Here is a 22,694-nt window from a genome sequence, read left to right as displayed (position 1 = left end):
AATTTTTTCCCTTAACTCCAAGGGACCTGACCTGCAGGTTATGCAGCCCTACTGACAGTACACAGGAAATTACAAAAGTTGTCAATAATTAACTAAAGTATTGCATTCTGAACAAAAATATAACAAATATTTTTCAAAAGTAAATAAAAAAATTTAAAAAAAGAATTACAATAAAAAATTTATTTGATTGTACCACATCTAGTAACCTAAAATTTATATTCATAGATACTTAAGTACTACATATATTAAAAAAAAGTATACATACAATACATATTTCCAGGACTGAAGACACTATGTAAATGAATTACCAAATAATAGTAATTTAAATAATGCGGAAAATTTAAACAAATATCACTTGAAACATATAACCTAGAAGTGTAAGAAGGATCATGACAAAACTTAAGGCCTTTTTACATTATTATTATTTTATGTCACATACGAAGCATAATTACACATTTATATCACATAAAAATCAAATTAATAAAATTTGCTATAGTTAAAATACCATTGTTAAAAAACTTTGAGAATTATACTATTATCAATAGCATAGAAAGCAATCATTATGATACATATTATATTTTTGTATGGCACTAAAAATATCTTTACTCAACTCAAAAATAAACCCATATGAATTACATGCAAGAAGAAGACAAAAATTATAAAAATTACAAAGGTATTTATAAAAGAAAATTAGTTACAACATATGTATGATCCTGTACAAATATGTATATAGTACATGAAGTTGGTATTATTTATAAAAATTATGTGCATGTTTATAACCCTTTTTCCTGGTTCTTGCAAGTCTAATGCGTATTGAATAAATGATTAGGTTCAAAAACTAACTCTTTTCTTCCTCTTTACTTTATACCACATCAGTTTTACTTTTTCCAATATAAAAGTGAAACAAATATAAAGTTAAATTTACTTTTAAAAAAATCTTTTCGTATTTTTTCAAACTAAAAAATAAGGCAGGTGTAATTAGTTCCTCCAACAACAAAAAATTAATTGAAAACAATAAAAAACAATAAAAATTCAATATAGTTTGTAGCAATAAAATATAATAAAACGCACTTGAGTCTCGTGTCTTTTCAACTACATATACCCAGATTTACCTCGGAGGAGATATTTTAATCAGGAATAATCGGGATAAATTAAACAGGCTATATTTCATACAAAGCAATTCACATGCACAGTGAAACCTTGATAATTAGTATTAAAAGCTCTCTAATAACTGTCATCAATTTTCTTGTCAAATTTCTTTCAACTGTTACTACTTTTACAATTTTAATCATTATTTTTCTCAATTTAATGGGAACAGCATATTAACTTAATGTCAAAAAAAGTCATAAGACACATTAAAAATATATTGAATCTAAGATGAAAAAAAAATAAAATTTCATAGGTATTTCTAAACATATTAAAAGGTCCTAGTCAGATTTAACCATCTTAACATTATTATTTTGAGTAAAATTGTTTGGAATTTTAAAAACCAAACACAACTTTTTAGTTGAATAACATGGAGACTTACAGGAGTTTACAGCAAGAAAGTTACTAGATTAAAGATTAGTAAATGGGCAATTAATGTTCAGAAGATTAAATTTAATAGGTATAGTAATTATTTATGAAATACAACATTTACATTAATTAACTAATAAATTAAAAAAATCTATTTTTGAAGTTTTCTTAGTTTCAATACTTTAATCAAGGTTTTACTATATTTATAAACTGCACCCTTCAGCAGAATATATTTTTTAAAAACAAATTTAGAAACAATTTTAAAAATGCTTAGAGGAGAGAATATTTCAATATCCAAACATTACAGCTTAAATTAAAATTTATAATAAGATTATAATTCACTATAAAATAATTTGATTCTTATAGCTTTGTGTCAAATCCTTGTGAGGAAGAACAATTGAGTTTAAAACAATAACTTCTGATGGCACATGTACATTACAACCTGTAAATAAAAAATAATATTTATATTTAGTAACACAGAGAAAAAAATTCAAACAAATATTTAAATTACAAACATTAAATCTAATGAAAAAGATTGGATTCAATGTGAAGTTTAACGACCTTAGAGCTAGAAGATAAAATACTGTGATCAAAATATATTACACACTCAAGGTATCTAATAGAGCATCAAACTATTTTTAAAGCAAAAAGAATAGCAAAGAAGAAATAAAAAAATATTGGATTGAATGTAGTTTACTAATGTGCCTATACTTGGCTAAAGTCATATTATGCACTCAAGTTAATTATTTTTGAATGGTTATGGAAACTGTCTGACACAAAGAGGAGAACTCATTTAATAAGAAGTATTAAACTAGTTTAGGGAAATAGAAAAAATAAATAAAAAATAGGGAAATCTGACAGTTACAAAAGATTCTGCTTTATAATCTAGAGAAATTTTTTCTTTGAATTGACATAAAATTTTTCAAAATTAGAAGAAAATATCATTTCATTTACCTAGAACAGTAATTGATGGATTTAAGCGACCAGTTTCATTGAAAAGAGGAACATTTTCCATTTTGGTGAATGGTTTATCAGGATTTGGATCACAAGGTGTTCCTTCAACACGTGCCCATCTTCCAACAGAACTGTTCCAACCAATTATGCTATGCAACACAAGTGCATGTTCCTAACAAAATAATTAATAACTTATTTAAAATTACATAAAAGTTTTGTAAACTAAGAGAAAAATATTAAACAAAATTAAAAAGTTTTTACATAAATACTAAGTGAAAAATAAGAAATCAACCCCCTTAATAATCCTTTCACTATTGATCAGATTTTCACAGCTTAACATGCAATCTAAATTATTATTTTTAACAGATTGACCTTAAAAATGCTAATTAATTGCTTCAGACAATAATTAACATTAAAAAAATCAAACAAAATTTTTTTCCTGATTAAACATACCATGTTTTAGACAGAGTTAAGTTCTTGACCATTTAAATATGAGAAAAAGCTAAATGCTAGAAAATATCACGCCAAAAGATTAGTCAAAAGTTCAACCCCTTACTGATAATTTTACTTGTTACAGATTTTGTATCTAGTACTGACGATCAGCATTGCCAACTTTCTATGTATTTGGGGAAAATTTCTTCTAGTAGTAGCAGAACAGAATTTCATTGACTAGCAAGTAGCAAATTGCTTGTCAAAAAATGAAATGCTAGTTACAAAACACAATGTAACAAATATTGCTATCATCCTTTCCACATGGTTTTTAAAATTTTGATATGTTATATACCATGAAATTACAACACACAAATTTTGAATTAGAGTTAGCACTTTTTTACTTCCTCAATTCACAACAATTCCATTGTATATCCAAGTCATTTTCCAATTGTTTTTCCAGCAAACATTTATTGCCTTCTTGGTCATTATAATATGGTTTAATTACAGTGTTATTACAACACCTGAATTTTTAATAAAAGTAATCCCTTTTTTACTGATCAGTTTGTAAAAATTTAGTCATAACTCTAAGCTGTTTTCTGATCATTTTTTTCAACAGTTATCATTTTTTCGGCCCTCTCAGTATAATTTTCTTCAAAATCCAAAGTTTTAAACAAGCTGTTATTGTAATACCCAAAGTTCAAAGTTGAGTAAACACTTTTTGGACATGCTTTATTCACCACTATTTCATCATTAGTCCACATCCAACAGTAACATGCAAATTTCAAATTTGAGAACCGTATATTCCGGCGTATAACGCGCACTTTTGATACAAAAAATAACATTGGAATTTACGGGTGCGCGGTATACGCCGAATATAAAAAATCATAGATTTAAAAAATTTAAATATAGAAAAATACTTTTATTTTAAAGAAATAACGCACCTTTACCTAAATGCTTTATTGATTTTCGTTATTACATAAATAGTTCATCATATTCGTCTTCCGTTATTTCTTCAGGTACATCATCACAATTTGTTTCGTCTTCATCATCTGTGTTGCCCTCATCCATAAATAAACAGTCATCTTCTAATCCGTCCAGATTATTTGAAATGCTGCATTTTTTGAATGATTTTCTAACCATCTCAGGCTTAATTTCATCCCATGCTTTTAATATCCATTCGCACACTGTTTCCAAACTAGCATGACGCATATGTCCTCCTTTCGTAAAGGTTTTCTCGCCCTCCAACATCCAAGTGTTCCACTGTTTTTTTAAGTTTGCTTTAAATGGTTTGTTTAAGCAGACGTCCAATGGCTGAACTAATGGTGTCAATCCGCCTGGAATAACTGCCATATCAGTGTTAAATTTCTTCAACAATTTTTTTGTATTATCTGTGAGGTGGGATCTAAACATATCCCACACTAAAAGGCTTTCTGGTTTTCTTAAGCAACCAGGACGGATTTGCCAGACATTTTCTACCCACAATTTAACACCATTTTCGTCCATCCAGCCTTTTTCGTGGACATGAACAAAAATACCTTTAGGAAAATTACATTTGGAAAAAGTTTTTCTCTTGAAAATAACCATTGGTTTTAGTTTCGTTCCATCCGCTAAGCAAGAAAGGGCTACGGGGAAATGAGATTTCTCATGTCCCGTTGTTGTTACGTTGACAGTTTTGACTCCCTTTAAATCAATTGTTTTATTACCGATCATGTCAAACATGACTGGGGTCTCATCCATATTTCCTATTAGCAAAAGTAAATATTCCTTTTTTTTTCGCAGTTCTATAATATATTTTTGAAAACTTAACAATTTGCTATCCAAGTCTTTTGGTAGTTTTTGTGATACTTTGGTTTTTTCACGTAGAACTAAATTTTTTCGAGCCATAAATCGGCTACACCAACTCACAGTAGCCTTGAAATTTTCACTCTCATGTGGATTAATCTTTGCCCATTTTAGAGCAAACAAGCGAACACAGTTTCTTGTTACAATCAAGCCGTTTTGCCGATTTTCTAAAACCCAGTTTTCTACATTGTTCTCTAATGCCGGCCATTTTGTTAGTCCTGTACGTAATGCACACTTATCCTTAGGCATATCCATTATTTTCTCTTCATTTTTCTTCCATTCACGCACCGAGCTTTCGCCAATACCAAAATGTCTCGCCGCAGCCCGATTTCCATTTTCTTTCGCAAATTGAATTACTTTGCATTTAAATCCAGCGCTGTGTTTGCTTCGTTTGATAGGAGCCATGTCTACTACTAAAAACTACACTGAATTCTTAAAGCTTACAATGTTTACTTTTCAAAGGCAGGGCATCAAATGGTGCGATTGGCTGAAGAGGAATAACGATTTGTCTCCTGATTTGAGATATGCTTTTGAGACATACACAATAGACAGCATTCCAGATACCCCTCCCCCCCTTACTTCTGGAATGTGGTGAAAGACATTGTTGCAAACACCTGCACTGCTGAATACAACAATCTCTTTTCTCAGAATCGCATTACTCTTTCAACTCTACCCTCACATACATGTCCAAATTCAGTTCTTTTATTTTTGCAAAAGATAGAGGGGAAAAACATTTTGATTTACGATCTTGAAAGACGAGATATTGCACATGTACAATCCAAATTTTCGTGCGCGTTATACGAAGAGTATATCTTAAAATTTTAAAAAAAGTATGAGAAATTACGGTGCGCATTATACGCCGGGGCGCATTATGCGCCGGAATATACGGTAATCATATTTTGATGCGCTCAATTTCTTTGTAAATCCAAGTCATTTTTAATTGTTTTTGGCAGTTATTTAATGCTTTTTCAGAAAATTTCATACGGTTTTTATAACCACAATTTTTTGATATGATGCTATTGCTACACCTGAAGAGTAACTACTTCTTGAGTAATCACTTTTGAGTAACCACTTTTTGAAGCGCTTGATTCTCGACTGTTCAATCGTTAACCCATGCCATTTTTCAACACCTTTTTTCTGCTGCTATTTTTTTTTTCATTGTCTTTTCCCCATAGTTTTTCAAATAAAAAGGTTTTAACATGATTTCCTTACAAGACTAGGATTTCAAATTAAAGCAATCACTTTTTGATGTGCCTGATTCATGACTATGCTTTTGTATGTCTAATCGTTTTTTTATTACAGTTATTGCATTCAGTTATCTTTTAATATGCTGGCAAAATTACCAAAAATTCTGAAAGCTTTACTTTTTATTATCTATCAATCCATATAATATTTTGCAGAAAGTGCAGTAGTTGACAGCCCTGGATAAGGATTTATATCAGGAGCAGATAAGGGAAATCAAGGCAATTTTGCACAGAATTATAAAACTTATTCATCGAAATAAATTTCACGACAAAAAAATAAATATTTATTATTAGTAACTTTTTATTTCTTTTTATTATATATTTAATCAGGAAGGAATTCTATACAAACAAATTATTAATTCCCTTTAAACCATGCAACTTTAAATGACAAAACCTAAATATCAACAAAATATTAATCAAGTAAATATGTCTCCAAAATTGAAAATCTATATATATACATTTTATTAGAAATTTTGTCGATCGGAAAATCATTTTGAATCATTATAAAATCATTGTCATCAGAAAAAAGTCCTCACAAATTAAACAAATATTACAAACAGTTTAAAACTATAAAGACCATAAGAATTTACTTACGAAAATTATTGCATCTCCTAAGACTATGGACTCTTTTATACGAACTCCTGCTTTAACAACAACATTCTTTCCAATACTGACATTGGGACCCAACTAAAAAAAAGTTCAAACTATCTCATTGAATAGGAAAAATCAAAAATATTAACAGAATTAAGACACCACACATATATGAAGTTATAAAATTTCATATCCCATATAAATGAATATGAAGAGCATTTTTTTTAATTTTTTGAGTATTGTTGAATGCTTACTTAACATTTACTGCAGCTTACCTTAGAGTAAAACAAAAATTACCAACAAATTAAAGTTTCAAAAAAATTTTATATTTTACAATTACAGTAGAGAACCAATTATCCGGGATGCTTGGAACCATCGCTATCCTGGAAGTCTGAATTTCCCGGTTTTGTTTTCTGAATCGGCCAAAAAGTGTTATTAATCAGTGTTTTATAGAACCCAAATTACAAGGAAAAAGTGTAACACATTTTAAAATAAGGGGAAAAAAAGCTCTCCTAAATAAAATAAAACGTGGTAGAAAAATAACTTCTAAAAAAATAAAAAAATTTGCAAGTTTAGAAATAAAAAACAAGTTTAAAAAATACAAAATTCACATGTATTTCTTGAAAATAATTAAAAACACCAAATTAACTGATTTAAAACAAAGCCAATTATTAAAATACAAAATATATTTCATACCTAAATAAACGGGAGGGAAACAATAAAATAAAAGAAAAATTCACTAATTTAAATAAAAACACATGAAAATTATCAAACAGAAAGAGTTAAAAAAGACACCAACATAATTATCAAAACCCCGTACAAGGCAGGACACAACTGAATTAAAAATAAAAAAAACTTACTCATAAAATTTATGAATAAAAAGAATTTATTGAGTATGAAGTTTATTGCGACAAGAAAAAAACTCTAGACTTAGTGGAATCAGAAATGTTTTACTTTAAAAAAATAAAAACTGCAATCTGCCTTATAAAATAGTTGTCTGCCGTTAGTAATAAATAACTGTATGCTTGGATTAATAAACAATCTTCTCCCCACCCCCTCCTAAATCAAAAAGAAAGCGAAACCAGCATGCCACTTCCTTAAATTTGATTGATGGCAGCTTATCAAAGAAACGATTTTCTCCCACACACAGGAGAAAATAAAACATTTGTCCCTTTCCTGCCCCCTCTCGATCTAAAGATCTTCAAGGTCACTGAAGAAATGAAGTTTCTCTCGAGAAACGGAGAGAAAAATTCCTCCCCTCCACGTTTCCCGCCACTCAACTTAAGGATGAGTCAAATTTCCGCTTTTTTTCATCTTTCTAGTTCAAAATGGCGGGAAAACTGAGCAAAATTTTTCCCGGTTTTCAGGATTCTCTACTGTATTATTAAAAATGTTACCAATGTGATGCATAACAAAAAATGCTTCAGAGGCTAACAAATTTGACTTATAAAGTAAAAAGTTTAAATATTAAGTATTTAAGTAAATCTTATTATCCTGAACAAGTGCCTCAACTAGATCGAGCATAACCTACAAACAAATGCAAATGAGCAATTAATACTGAATAGGCATCTAACTCTCTCTGACAATAACATTGAGAGTCAAACTAAATGTCATATCTTTACTAAAAATCAAAGATAAAATTAAGTAAGGGGGGCAGAGGGAGAAAGAGGGTTGGTGAGAGACAGTGAATGAATAGTAGAAAGAAATGAATGCATTGTTTTGCTTTTCTTGAATTTTACAAAGGTATTAAAAAAATGGTTTATCTTGAGGTTGTTTAATGTTTGCTCTCATTTTGAGAATATTTAGTCAATAAATAAGTGCTTATTAAAGCAAAAATGGATTGTTTTATTCCCAGTTAGATAACATGAATCAAAAAATATAGAAAAGAGAAGAAGTCCAGCTCTATGAATTCGTAACTAATGCAGGGAACTATTTAGTATAGGATGCTGTACCTGAAAATCAACTTACAGAGGGAGCATACTCAAGTTTAGCAGAAAATCATTTGAACTAAGATTCAGTGCAAGGGCATACAAAGCAATGTGACAGTCAGGAGCTACATCACCTGAACCAGTTGTTGGTTAGGTACGCTGCCAGCCTCATATTTATTTTTATTTTATAACCGCCGTTGAACAGCCGACCCAATTTTCGGGTTTACGACTACTAATGTTCAACTATGTAACCTTGCAATTTTTATCCCAATTCAGAAGACAAGGGAACTCCTGGATCAATTGGAGAAATTTGCCTTCGTGGAGGACTTTTCGATGGAACTAACCCGCATTTGCATTACATGGAGAGGAAGACCACAAGAACCACCTACGGTTAGCCTGATGGCAATAGGACTCTAACCCATGAACCGTCTACCACTGAAGATATTTCAAGTCAGCACTGTAGTCAGTGCGAGCTGGATGCGGAATTCGTATAGACCAGCCATCGCTGGGATTCTAACTCGGTTCACCTTATTGGAAGGCGGATGCTCTATCCACTAAACCATCACAGCTCTGCCTCCCTCATATTATCAACATGAATGATATAGATGAATTCTCAAAGAAATATCTTAATATATAGTCCAGTACTGTCAATGAATAGTACTCAAAATGCAGCGCAGACTAACCATCAACAATAAGAGAAAACATTCTTTCTCCTCTCCAATTCTAGAGATGGTTGAAGGAGAGGTGGGTGTAAATCAGTTTAAGAAAACCCTCTACTGCGGGGTCCCTAAATGTCACTTTTTCCTTTATATGCAGAGTCCGTACCAACCCTTAGGATTTACATTAAGGCTGTGGAAACTAACCTTCTTCATCTAATTATTTTTTGTGCAAATGTCGCCTGTAATCTTAATGATGAGTGCAAGTTATACATTTTTAATAGTTCGGCCAGTCCCAATTTTTTCTATGGTTTGATTTTGAGTAAATTTTCTAGTAAATTTGTAATATATATTTAATGTCATTAATATATTTTTCATAATTGATTGCTCATACTTAATTGCCATACTTCATTGATTTCTCATGTTGCAAACAAATTACAATTTTTCACTAAAAACAGGAAATGAATGCAGTTATTAAAACTTATCAAAAGTAAGATATATTTCTAAACTCTGTTTTTCAATTATGTTTTTAAAATCTATTTAAATGATTATGCTTTGCACAATGTTTATTTGGCCTAAAATAATGATCATTATCATTGTTCTCTTACATCATATTAAACTTGTTTATTTTGGAATTTCACTAAAATTTGGAGAGACACTTAATCGGTATTTTATAAATGGTACCATTTAACCACTTCCAACAAAAATGCACAAATTTCATAAAAATTTTGGGGCATAAAATAGATATTTTGATAGTGAGAATAGCTTTGTTACAAGTAACTGAAATAAAATAAATAACAACAAAATATTACTTTCTACTAATTGCTTACAAAATTCAATGTGTTTCTTAAACTTTAGCCTTATGTTAATACTTTCAATCATAATTATTTTACTAAGGTTTTCTTAGTTTAAACTTTTCTATAAGATGTAGTAACTTCACAATAATTTTTAAATAACTGAAACAATAGTAATATAAAAAAAATATATATGTTAACTAATACTTAAAAAATTTTTAAAAAAATTTATGAAACAGTAGTGAAAAAATTCAAAAGCAAATCATATGCCTACAAACACATGTAAATGAATTGCATTGAATGTGCAGTAAATACCAGAATACTAAACTCAAAGTTAAAAAAAAAACTTACAAACTAAAACAAAACAACAAAAATTATGTTAGAAATTACGTCAGAGTTGGAAAATCAATAGGAAAAAGAAAATAAGGAAATAAAAACAATAACTAAAGCATTTTGGGGTAGTGAAACCTGTATAATTGAATGCAATATATTTGAAATTTCAAATTTGTATTACAACTTAATAAATTTGAATAATATCAACAAATTAAAAGACAAAAACTAATATATACTAACAATGGCACTAGGATGAACTTTAGCAGTAGGATGAATAAAAACATCTCCAATTGTAGAATTAGTTTTTGCCAACCAATCAGGATGAGTAGAATGATATAAATCTAAGTAATGTCTATTCGCATAAATAGCCGACCTAAAATGTTACACAATAATTCAATAAAATTTTGGTAAAATAACTGCTACAGTAAATAATCAATATTAAAAATAAAAATATATAAATACCCACACACAAACATATATATATATATATATATATATATATATATATATATATATATATATATACATACACACTTTTTTAAACTTATAATGCAGATGTATTAATTAGAAAAAAATATCTTAAATGAGTATGAATACTATTTTTTGAATTCATGATTCTCAGTAGTTTCCATAATATTCCAATGGCTTCCGTATAGATAAAAATTTAATAATATCAGTTTGGAGACAATTTTTTTAATTCATGATTCTAGGTTTCCATTATATTCACACTGGTTTAAGTCATGTTACCTAATAGAAAGCTATGTGCAAAAGTTAGCAGAGAAAAATAGGTAAGAAGTTACTGTTATCTATTATGTTGTCACTAATATTAAATATAACTGTTATACCAGCATAAAAAAACAGGCTTTATCTGTAATCAGCAAATCAACAATCTAAATTTACAGGTAAAAGTTAAGATAACTGCAGAATAGTATTTTAATCTGAGAATTCGGTGACATGAAAAATAAATTGCTTGTTTTTCTTCAATTGACAAAGACCTAACTCTGCTAATAGGGCAACTTTACTCACAGCCAAGCAGACCCTCAATTAAGAGTAACACTCATAATTGAGGATCATGATGAGTCAATGAATCAGGATCAGATGACAATTAATCAGGAATCTCGTTCACTGAAGGGAGAATGTGTGGCAACCACCATAAAAGCTTTATCAACTCACTTTAGTTGGAGCGTTTACTTTTTTCCATACTGGCCAAAGCATTCGGCTACAGACCCAAAAGGTTCTTGGTACAATCTTTGCCGATAGTGAACAAACATCACTTTTCACCACTTCCGTTACACCCAAAATTACATTACTTAGCCAATTTTTCACAAAATACCTAATATACTAAATTAAACAGTTGCTTTTTTTTAACTAAGCATTATTAATCTACACTATAAATAAATACAAATTGTAAAAGCATTTTAGTAAGTTAGTACATGCATCTTACCATAATTTTATAATGTAAAAATTAAAACTGAAATTTAAATAAAAATAAGTAGTTTACAAACCCAGCTGTTTTCATCTGACTCCACCAACTACTGCTGGAGAAAACATAAACATTTTCTTTCCCTGCTAATTTCATAAGAACATCTTGCTCTAAGCTGATACTGTCTTGTGATGAAGTAACTTCACTCCAGGGTCTAAGAAAAAAAATATCAATAAAAATGGATCACCTAAAGCAAATAAAAAATGGAAAACCTAAAAACTTTTGATATTATGATCAGATTTTCACATACTACTGTGCACTTTTAACGGTTGGAGGGTCTATATTTGAATATGCTACTTAATTAGAGCTAACAATATTTTAAGGAATGAAATAATACTCAAAACTGAACACTTTTCAGAGAAAAGATACCTCTTTTTCATCAGATCTGGATAATTAACCTTCAAAACATATGGAGTAGCTTCGATCATGTAAATATGATTTCCATGGTTAAGTTCAAAAAACAGTTGAAAGTTTGTGACTAATAATGTCAATTTCACTCTTTGCATATTTCACCCTATCTCTAAAAATATTTAAGCAATTAAAAGAATATTAGCATACAATTACAAAACTTGTCTATCCAACTACAGTTGACTCGCGTCATAACGACCCCATCGGGACTGCCCCAATCTGGTCGTTATATCAAATGGTCGCTATATCAAAATGAGCAAATTTCCTTTGAAAATCGGTCACATAATGGTTTTAAACTTCATAATGCATGCATATACTATTTGTGGTATACATGTTATAAACTAAAAAAAGGATAGGATGCATACATTAATAAAACATAATGACATTTTAACAATTGAATTGCAACTGTTAACAATTAAGAATTTTATTTTAAAGTACAGATTAAAAAACATAGTATGACTAAAAAAAAATCTAGTTTCTAATGAATTAATTTTTTGATGTACATAATTTGCGGTATATATAAAGAATTTTTTTTAATGTACATAATCTGCAGTATTATAAAGAAGAGTAAACCGAGGAACATAAACGAGACTTCATTAGACGAAGACATTAATTTTTGATGTGCATTAATTTGTTGAAGTTACATATTAAGAAGACTTAATATATGTGTGCTTGTTCAAGGTCAACCCCACTTTCCAATAGGAAGTTAGAAAAGAGCGGTGTTCAAATTCTCAGAGGGTCGTTATATTAGGAGTTGACCTTTTTTACGGTCGTTATAGCAAAAGTAAAATAACGTTATCTTTTATGGATGTGAATTGGGACTCCTTCACAAGGTCGTTATATCATGTTGGTCGTTCTATCACAGGGTCGTTATAACACGAGTCGACTGTATAACTTCCTGCAATGCCTTAATTTAATATTTTTTTAATTAAATTTAATAATTGTCAACAACTTTTGGAATTGTAAGATATACAAAATTCCCCTCATTTTAAACTATGTTATCTTAAATAACAGAGTACAAAGAAATAAACCAAAAACTTTCTGAGTAATCAAATTTTAAAAAAGTTGTATTGTAAAATTATTGGAACATTCTAATCAATTTCGTTTAAATTTTGTTAATTACACAGTTTAAAATGTTGCAAAAATCTGTATACCTCACTACTGACCAAAACTATAATAATTAATATATCTTTGACAATATATAATAAAATATAAAATCAATTTAAGTTTGACCAATATTATATTATCTAATAAATAATTTAAAAAATATTTTTTACATGATATTAACTTTGGATAAATGAGTATTACATATCCAATACTTAATCTATGTATCAACTCAAATCTTAGTAACAATGTGCTTCAACTAAAAGTTACATATTATAAATAATATAGCATTAAAAGCTAGACAAGCGTTTCAAGATTACTAGATAATAAATTGGAAGAAAAAAAAAGACTAAAGCTCATTTGAAAAATAGCTCTTTCATAAAGCCAAAAGTTTTAATCTAAATTAATATTAACAAAAGACACTCAGGCAGTGCACAACAAATGAAAAGAAAGATTTCATTCTTTAAAAGAACTAATTTACCTTCAATAAAAAACTATAAAATTATTATCATTCAAAAAATTGCTTTTCAATCTAGAAATATCTCCCATTGTTATCAGAAAGATTAGAATTAACACATTTTTAAACTTTTAGTAATCCAATTTCAAATTTGAAATTATTGTGGAAACAGTTCCCTCTTAAATAATCACCTCTATTGGTGATCAACTTTCATTCATTAATAAGTCTTGCTTTTATTAAAAAATACGATAATAAAATGATTATTGTATTTTTTAATAAAAGCAATATGAGGATTAAATTTTCTTATGGAAAGAGGAATATGAGGCTTAAATTTTTTTAAAGTAAAATTTTACACTGAAAAAATTCAGTATTAATACCTATTCTAGATTACTACTGGGAGTATTAACATTAAACACTTAATAGGTTAATAATATTTTATCGTATTATACAACCATTCAATTAAAAAAAATAACAAAAGTGCTTCACTATAATTTTAAAGAAAAAAGGCTCGACAACTATTTTGTTCCCTTGTTAATATTATCAGAGATGCCAACTTGCTTCAGACAGCGAATAAATATTTTCGAGTGGTAGTTTATTAATTGTGATTCTTGGTTTAATAAATTCAATTTATTAGGTTTTAAACAACCACTATTTCTAAATAATTCGAAGGCTTATATAATTCGCCACTTTGCTATAGTCAAGTTATGCTAAACCTTTTAAAAAGTAAGCAAAATTAGTCAAATATTTTCAAATTTTAGTAGTAGTTATTTAAAAAATTTTAAATTATTTTGGCCTGTCCGGAGTAGTTGGTATCTCTGTACTATAAGTGCTAAAGTCAAACTTCAGAAAATTGATAAAAAAATTCTCTCTGAAAAAATACAACATCTTTTGTAATATGTTGTCTTCATATATAAAACTGATAAATAAAATCTCAATTTCGAATTTTTTGACTTATATCAATTTTGCTATTACCTGGCAGTATAGTAATTTAAGTCTTAGTTTATTGGTAATTTTGTTAAATTGAAAAAGTCTAGGTCAAACAGAGGAAAAAATCAAAATTATAAATTTAGAGAAGATTTTAAAGTTTTACTCCCTTTCACTTGTTTATTTATGTACAATCAATCACACTAAAATCATATTAATTATGGAAAGGCTTATAATTGTTTGCATGCATTTCAAATTATATAATGAACTCACCCAAAATTGTTATCCAATTGATTATTCTTGAAGATTATACCTAAATGGTCATATATTTTCGGAGAACAAATATACACTCCACAATTTATAGTAGTGCTGACAAAAGATGATGGTTTTTCAACATAATGCACAATCTAAATTTAAAGAATAAAAAATCAGTATTTAGAAATTGATATAATACTCTGAAAAAAGCTATCAAACTCCCAAAAAGAAGTTTAGCATAATATGGAAATTTTATATAAAGCTAAACTTGTTTTTTCTTTATTAAATTTTAAGTAATTAATGAATGGCAAAAAAATTTCAGGTCAAATTCTCAAAAAGTAATTTTATGATCAGTGTGAGCAAATTATTCATCTTCATTTTAAAAACCAGTTTTATTGTATCCATTTTCTAGATTTTGATATTTGTTTACACTTACTCATTTTTTTATTGTTCATTTATCATAGCAAAAATGATTTCATCAGTTAATTTGCAATAAAAGCCAGTATTGCCATAAGTTACTTGACAAAAAAATAATGCCAAAATGAAAAGAAATTGTCCAAGTCCTTATAGCCCAAGAGGCAATGACATACTTACAGCAGTTTTTTTTTATATTTTTATATTTAATTTGTCAATCAAAACATTGTCATTATTCTACTAATCTCACCAGGGTACATTTATAGTTAAATCATAGAAGTTTTAGATAACTTTAATAAACAGCAAACCTGGTTCAGGTGAAAGTAATCAACAATAATTAATTAAATCAATAATCAATTTTAATTAGCTATTTTTAAATGTCACGTTATCAGAATGAATGAAGACAGTACCACAAGAGTTTTTTATGCCAGACTAGTTGGCACACGAAAAAGAGGCAGGCCGAATTTGTGATGGATAGATGGCCTAGAAAAAAACCTGGGCTGTTGAGCCATTGATGATGATTTTCAAAAGTAACAGTAGACAAAGAAAGTACCACTGGACAAAGGGGCAATTTTCAATTAATTACAAATCATTACTTTCATTTTCATTAGATGTTCTACTCATTAAAATGCTTTGAAAATCTTAGCATTATAATCATTAGACTAGTAATATAATCATATCACACCATCAAACTGAACCATAGTTGCTTGGTTATTGTTAATAGATTATAGATACTAACTATAAGAATTTTAAATTGAAAAGACTTTGTGGTGCTGTTTCTTTTGCAATCAATGTTCAGAGAATTAGGTAACAAATTACTTAGTATTACAATTAATAAAAACTAGTTTAAGAATTTATTTTTTAAAAAAGTCAACTACAAATTAAGAAAAGTATTTTTGCTAAATTATACAGTTAAAAACTTTTTAAAGCCTCCAAAAGTCCTAAAGAACAGCAAAAATGTTTAAAAAAATTCCTATGAAAAAACTACACATAAGACGGAGTAAGTAGAAACATTTATATATACCTTATTTGTATCATTATTTTTAACTATGCATCCATATTGTTGAGACTGCATATGTGTTGCCTAGAGGGGAAAAAAGATGTAAATAAATACTTTAAACAATATAATATTAAAAATACTTATCAAATATAGCATTTTCATTCATATAAAGATCTTCTAACAAGTCGTATACTTCAGATATTTACAGCCTTATTTTAAATTTTTCACGCTATTAAAATATTTTAAAAAAATAGTAATATTCTGTGTGTAAAGTGGATATCAAAATATACCCTTTTTGATGGATGAAAATTAGTAAAGACATGTTTTGGAGGTCATTGGAAAATCTTTTCTATTATAATTTGAGACTAACAGAAAGGAATGTGTTATAAAACGGTTAATTCAAGCAAGCAGTCTTAATGTACATAGTATTTGTCATCAAATGAATATATGAGATTAAAAAATTGCAAGATGTCCAGAAAAAAAAATTAGAAAATAAACTTCACCTCCATATTAAAGACACTACAATTCCATACACACTATCAAAGCATACAAATACTTATACTAATCGCAACCAATGTGCTGTAAAAAATTGTTTTTAGTAGAGATTTTCAAATTGAAGTATCAAATTTCTTGTTCATAAAAATGTTAGAGTATAAATATTAGCAATGATACTTATTTAAATTATTTTATGTATTAATTGTCTTTAATTTGTAGAAAGAAAATAAAGCTTTAATAATTTATATAATATGCCTCGTTTGAAAGAAATTTTAACTCTAAAACTATTCCTTTTTGCTGCACTGGTCTTACTACTTATTGTTTGAACTAAATAGCACTAAAACTTTATGTAATAGGAAAACAATCAAATGACTTTAAAACATATTTTAAAACAATAAATTACTTCAGTGCCTAGAACAGTTATCAAAGCATTTTTCTCTTGGTGAAATTTGCGCATTTCAACTAATGGAAAATCACCGCAAACATCCCCATTTATCACGAAAAATGCTTCTGGATCACCAGTTTGAATTTGATCTCGAAAATGAAATATTCCTCCACCAGTTCCAAGAGATGTATATTCTTGAAGATACCTACAAAATAAAATGTATCACTTTTAAATGAGCTGGCAACTTATTATTAATTAAAATAATAAAAATACTATGATAGATAAATTACACATAAAGTATGTTTCAAAAATTTCTCTTTGTTATTTATCACTAGAATCCAAAACACTGTATCATGTTTCATATATATTGTTTGCTGAACAAGAATCTTAACAAATTTTACTTTTAGAACAATAATTAACAATAATTTAACAAATTTTACTTTTTGAATTTAAAACTTTTTATCCACACCATTAATACTTTATTAGATGCTTACCAAATACTTGAACAACCCCTTACAATTATAGAACACTTAAACATAATTAGACATTATATGCAATCAAATAAAAAAACATGATGATAATAAATAATCTAACAAAATAAATTTTTATATAATAAGTCTATTTGCTTGCAATCCTAATGGCTTGAAGACCCCACTTAGGTACATAACAAATAACTAAGCTATAAAATCAATTACTATGAGTAAACATAATTTGATAGTCATTTGAATTTTGACTCTTAAAATAACAGTAGCCACAATTTGCAAAATATAGCCTCAATAGTTAAGTAAAAATTTAAACCCTTTAATATAAGTTTTAGATTTTAAGTTTTCTTTGCATTCTTTTAATTGAGCATTTTATATATAGTGAAAACCTTGATCACCAATAAGTGACAACTAGCAAAAAAAATAATTATTATTATTATAATTATAGTAATTTGCAAGTTTTACCTCATTATGTTAAAAAAAGAAATTTTTTATACTTAAGAATAAAGTGTGAATGAAGCAAAATAATTATTTTTGCAATTTACGAGTTGCAAAGAAATAACTATATTTAATAAAGAATATTTATGAAAGCTTTTTTATTTAATCTTAGCATAGTCACAAGGCATAATTGCATTTTTCACAATTTTTATAGATTTAATTTTCACCATAATGCATAACAAAAATAATATTATAAATAAATAACAAGTTTAACACTAGAAATTGATAGCCATCTTCCAATGTAATGATCAACATTGAAAAAAAAATGAAAAGTTTAATTTTTATCTTTGAAAACCACTTGATACATCTTCAATATTATAAACAATTTAAACAATTCTCAAGAAGATTTTTTTCTTTCTCATCTATTTAGATTAGTAAATTACAAGAAACTATGAACTCCTTTAAGTAACTAGAATAAAAAAGAAAAAAAATCACTATACTGCAACGAAAAAACCATTTTTACATCATATAAATTATTTATACTATGCAAAAATATTAAATTCAGTAAAAAATATAAAGGAAATTTTTTACCTAATTTTTATTTTGTAGTCCTTCATGGAAGATAGAAATTCACTCATTGTTTCAGCATTATAAAAGCCAATAATCAAAATTTCTCGAATACCAGGGACTTTGATACAAGCTTCAATTAGATGCTGAATAGTCGGAACACCAGCAACATTAAAAAGTGGCTTTGGAATATCAAATGAAAGAGGTCGAAACCTAGTACCTATAATAATAAAAGTTACAGAGATTATTGTACAGTGAATACAGTGCATTATTGTAGACCGTTATAGACATTATTGTACAAAAAAATTAATCACTCTGAAATACTTTTTATCTAATGATCAGATCTTCACATACTAGGAGACTCAATCTCAATGGTTTGAGGAGGTGATCTCAAATATATATTAAACATTCATAACAGACGATGTCCTAAGTCATAAAATCAGACACAAATTAGTAGTTTTTCTGAATAAACATATTTTTTTAGACAGATTTGGATTTCTGACCCTCAAAATATAAGGAGGGGCATAATAGTTTGGTCAGGAGAGCAGGCCAAATTTAGATCCCTTAATGCTAATTTTGCTTTTTACGTAATTTGTCATATCTCAAGAATTTTTTTAAGCAAATTGAAAACATTTCGTAACATAATTATAATTTTTTTATTATCTAAAGATAAATTTTATTAATTATTTATTATTTAAACAAATTTTATTAATTATTTATTATTTTTAAAAAAAATTATTGATTATTTATTATTCAAAAATTGCTAAAATAATATTGAATTTTAAAGTTTATCAATTTTTACATAGTTTTTTACCTATTACATTTACATCAAGAATGTAATTTTATGTGTCACAATACAAAATTTGAACTGAATCAAACAAACAGTTCCTGAAAAATCGACTTTTAAAAAGTCATATATTCAAAATTCAACCTCTTAGGAACTGTTCGACCAATTTTGCTTAAATGTTAAACTTTAGCCATAAAAAAAAATACATTCTTTAAAATATTTTAAAAATTGTATGCCTTACAATTCAAAATTTTTTACTATTACCAACTAAATAAAATAATAAAAATTAATAAATAATTATAAATAAATAATCATTTATTAAAATGTATTTTTTGCATTATTTTTGGACAAATGAATTTTATATATGTGTGCAAAAATTTTTATATCTAATTAAACAGTTCTTGTGACATAGTAAAATACTCAAATAGTAAAATTAACATTAAGGGGTTCCAACTATGGACTGCTCCCCTGACTAAACTATTAGTACCACATTTCATTGATTGCGGCTACTCCACATATTTTGAGAGTAAGGAATCAAAATCTATCAAAAAAGAGAAGTTTATTCAGAGAAAATACATTTTTGCACCTGATTTCATAATTAAAAATATAGTTTGCAAAAATTAATTAGCATCTTTGAGGCCACCCTCATAGCTATTAATTTAGAGTACTAGTACATCAAAATCCGATCATTAGATCAAAAGTTATTCAGGATGATTTTTTTTTCTTTTTGAGGGAGAGGTCATTGTTTAATAATGGTTCAATGATAAAATCAATTTAAATACTTGTTAAGAATAATATTTTAATTTAAATATGTTTTGACAACAATTTATCATAAATTTAATTAAGAAATTTCAACAAAATATATCAAGATTTTTTAGAAATGATAATATTTCATTTGAAATAAAAAAGGTAAATAAAAAGCTAATAAGTCTAATTAAATGATAAGTTTGAATAAGAATTATCTTTAACAAATTGCATGTCTGTGCATCATTAACTGTTTATATCTGAAACTTCGATTTAGAAAATACTGCAGTAAATCTTGCTTATCCTTAAAATTCAAAACAAATACCAAAATTTACAAAATATTAATTGAATTGCCAGATGAATAAATAAATTTTAAAAATTAAAAATAAGAATGATACATCAATAATTATTAGAATGAATTTAACTACAATAATTAAATAAAAAATGTTTAACTCGATAAAATTATAACCTTTAATAAAACTTTTTTGCAAATGGTCTTTCTTATTACTTAAAATCTTATGAATAAAAAAAGATATTTATAATTTTTATGTCAGCTAATAAATTTTCATATTAAACCAATTTAGAATAAAGGAGACTATTTTTTTGACTCAGAAGTGTGGAAATTCTGAAGTTAAAAAAGTAGTTGGACCTGAGCCTGAGTAATTCACCCTCAACTCATTTCGGGAGTGAATAATGATCACTTAATTTTATTTTTTAAAAATACTTGTAATTCAGGATATGGCCAGACTTCTTAGAATATTTTAATAAAAACTAAACTGTAGTTCACTTATTAATTTAAAAGATAAAGTACTGACTTTAAACTGGTTCTTATACCAGCATTTTTTTTTTTTTTTAATTTCATCTAAAACTAAGTAGGCTTTCAATAATTTTTCTTTCACATCTGCAATAAACATTTAATTTAATTACAATGAAATATTTCAAACGTTACAACCAATAAGTGGGGTAAATTATTGATCACTGGGGTGATCACACTGGTTTTAGTGTCCATAGATAAGAAAGATCCTTAGAACAATAAAACAATGCTAAAAGTAATTTTCACACCTTATTAGGCTTTAATAAATAACAAATAAGCCAGAAATCGCACAATAAGAAATATTACACCCTAAAATAAATTTCAAAATAATTAAGTTTGCATACATGCAAGTTTGACATTTCGAAACGGTAAACAAATGTCAGATTTTTATCAAATAAATAAACTAAATCGTAATCAACTAAAAGATATTAAAATAAATTTCTAAAATGTAAAACTAATAATTACAATCTGGTAGTAAATTTTAAATTAAGTGCAGCCGGTCTGAGAATAAACATTTAAATATATAAATATGAAATGAGTCAGTAAGACTATTTATTTCTTAAAACATGCACTAGATACTGAAAAAAAGCTTCGAAATAATTAAAAATTTAAATGTTTATGTCATTTACAATTGTAAAGCAAAAAACGAAAACAACAGTTTAAATTCTAAAATCCTAGCAGACGAAAATTAAAACACCGATAAAAACTTTTCATACACAAATCAACTAGACAAAACCAGGGTAAAACAAACTGAAAGAATTAAAAAGTACCTTTTTGGGGCCCTCCGATAAGTATCACAGCTTTAGACATTATTAATTAATGAAAGTTAAGTAGATTGAATTACGAAAGAAACATAAAAGTTGGCAAAATTTGTTTACGTTCCGTCATCAAAAGCAAACGAAAACATTAAACAGTCAAAGTTGCAGTTTACCGACTTTCTTTATCTCCAGTGAGCACTTCCAGAGTGACGTAAGCTCTGATTGGACGCAGGATAATCGTGATCGCTACAGTATACTTCATCTGGGTAGAAGACTGGTTCCATGTCAAAAGCTTCTTCCCCTCCCTCTCCTCAGTTGTAAGGGAAAGTTCTACAAAATTTTCCCCTGCCATTATATTTTTAGCACTTAACTGTCAAAAATATCTTCTAAAATTTCCAAGACGCTTTATTTAAGAATTATGTTTAGTACAATTTTGAGTTTCATATAGTATCTAAACTTTAAAAAAAGTTAACCTGTTTGAAAATTAAGACAGAAACTAACTTACTTATCCTACGATTATCCGCCCACTAATGGTTAAAGCATGTGAAGCGATGGCATAGGTAGAGAGTTCTGCTCTGTACCACCTTTAGCCCATTTAGATGGCCAAAAAATGACTTATGAAAATAAAGAGTCCCTTCTCTTTGTTTACGTTTTCGAAGGATTCTTAGATATTTCAGACAACAATTTCATTGCTGATTGGCTTCTGTTTCTTCGTTTGGTAAATCAAAGCCTTTCTTGTATCGAAAATAATAATCAATGAAGGTAAGTTCAATTTTTCTATAATTTAAATACTTAAGCTAATCAATTCTGCTGGACGTCTTATATAAAAAATAAAAGTTTTCTTTTATGTGGAAAATTTAGAAAACTATTGTGACTCTGTAACTTAATTT

General features: G+C 27.7%; 1 protein-coding gene across 1 annotated transcript; it reads right to left on the bottom strand.

The window, feature by feature from the left end:
- Positions 1-856: 856 nt before the first annotated feature.
- Gmppa (GDP-mannose pyrophosphorylase A) lies at positions 857-21,971 on the bottom strand. The gene is made up of 10 exons (XM_087156199.1): positions 21,817-21,971; positions 18,726-18,921; positions 17,233-17,419; positions 16,359-16,418; positions 14,939-15,072; positions 11,795-11,926; positions 10,530-10,662; positions 6,582-6,674; positions 2,470-2,641; positions 857-1,957 (listed from the first exon to the last, which is right to left on the bottom strand). Exons 1-10 carry the CDS (start codon positions 21,854-21,856, stop codon positions 1,857-1,859), a joined length of 1,248 nt encoding a protein of 415 aa, XP_087012325.1. The 5' UTR covers positions 21,857-21,971; the 3' UTR covers positions 857-1,856.
- Positions 21,972-22,694: the final 723 nt, after the last annotated feature.

This window comes from Parasteatoda tepidariorum, chromosome 12 (genome assembly GCF_982258835.1).
Source record: "Parasteatoda tepidariorum strain Cologne lab strain chromosome 12, Ptep-v5.0, whole genome shotgun sequence".
NCBI classification, from domain to species: Eukaryota; Metazoa; Arthropoda; class Arachnida; order Araneae; family Theridiidae; genus Parasteatoda; species Parasteatoda tepidariorum.
Note: the sequence above shows the minus strand (reverse complement) of the source record. Positions and strands in the feature narration are given on the sequence as shown.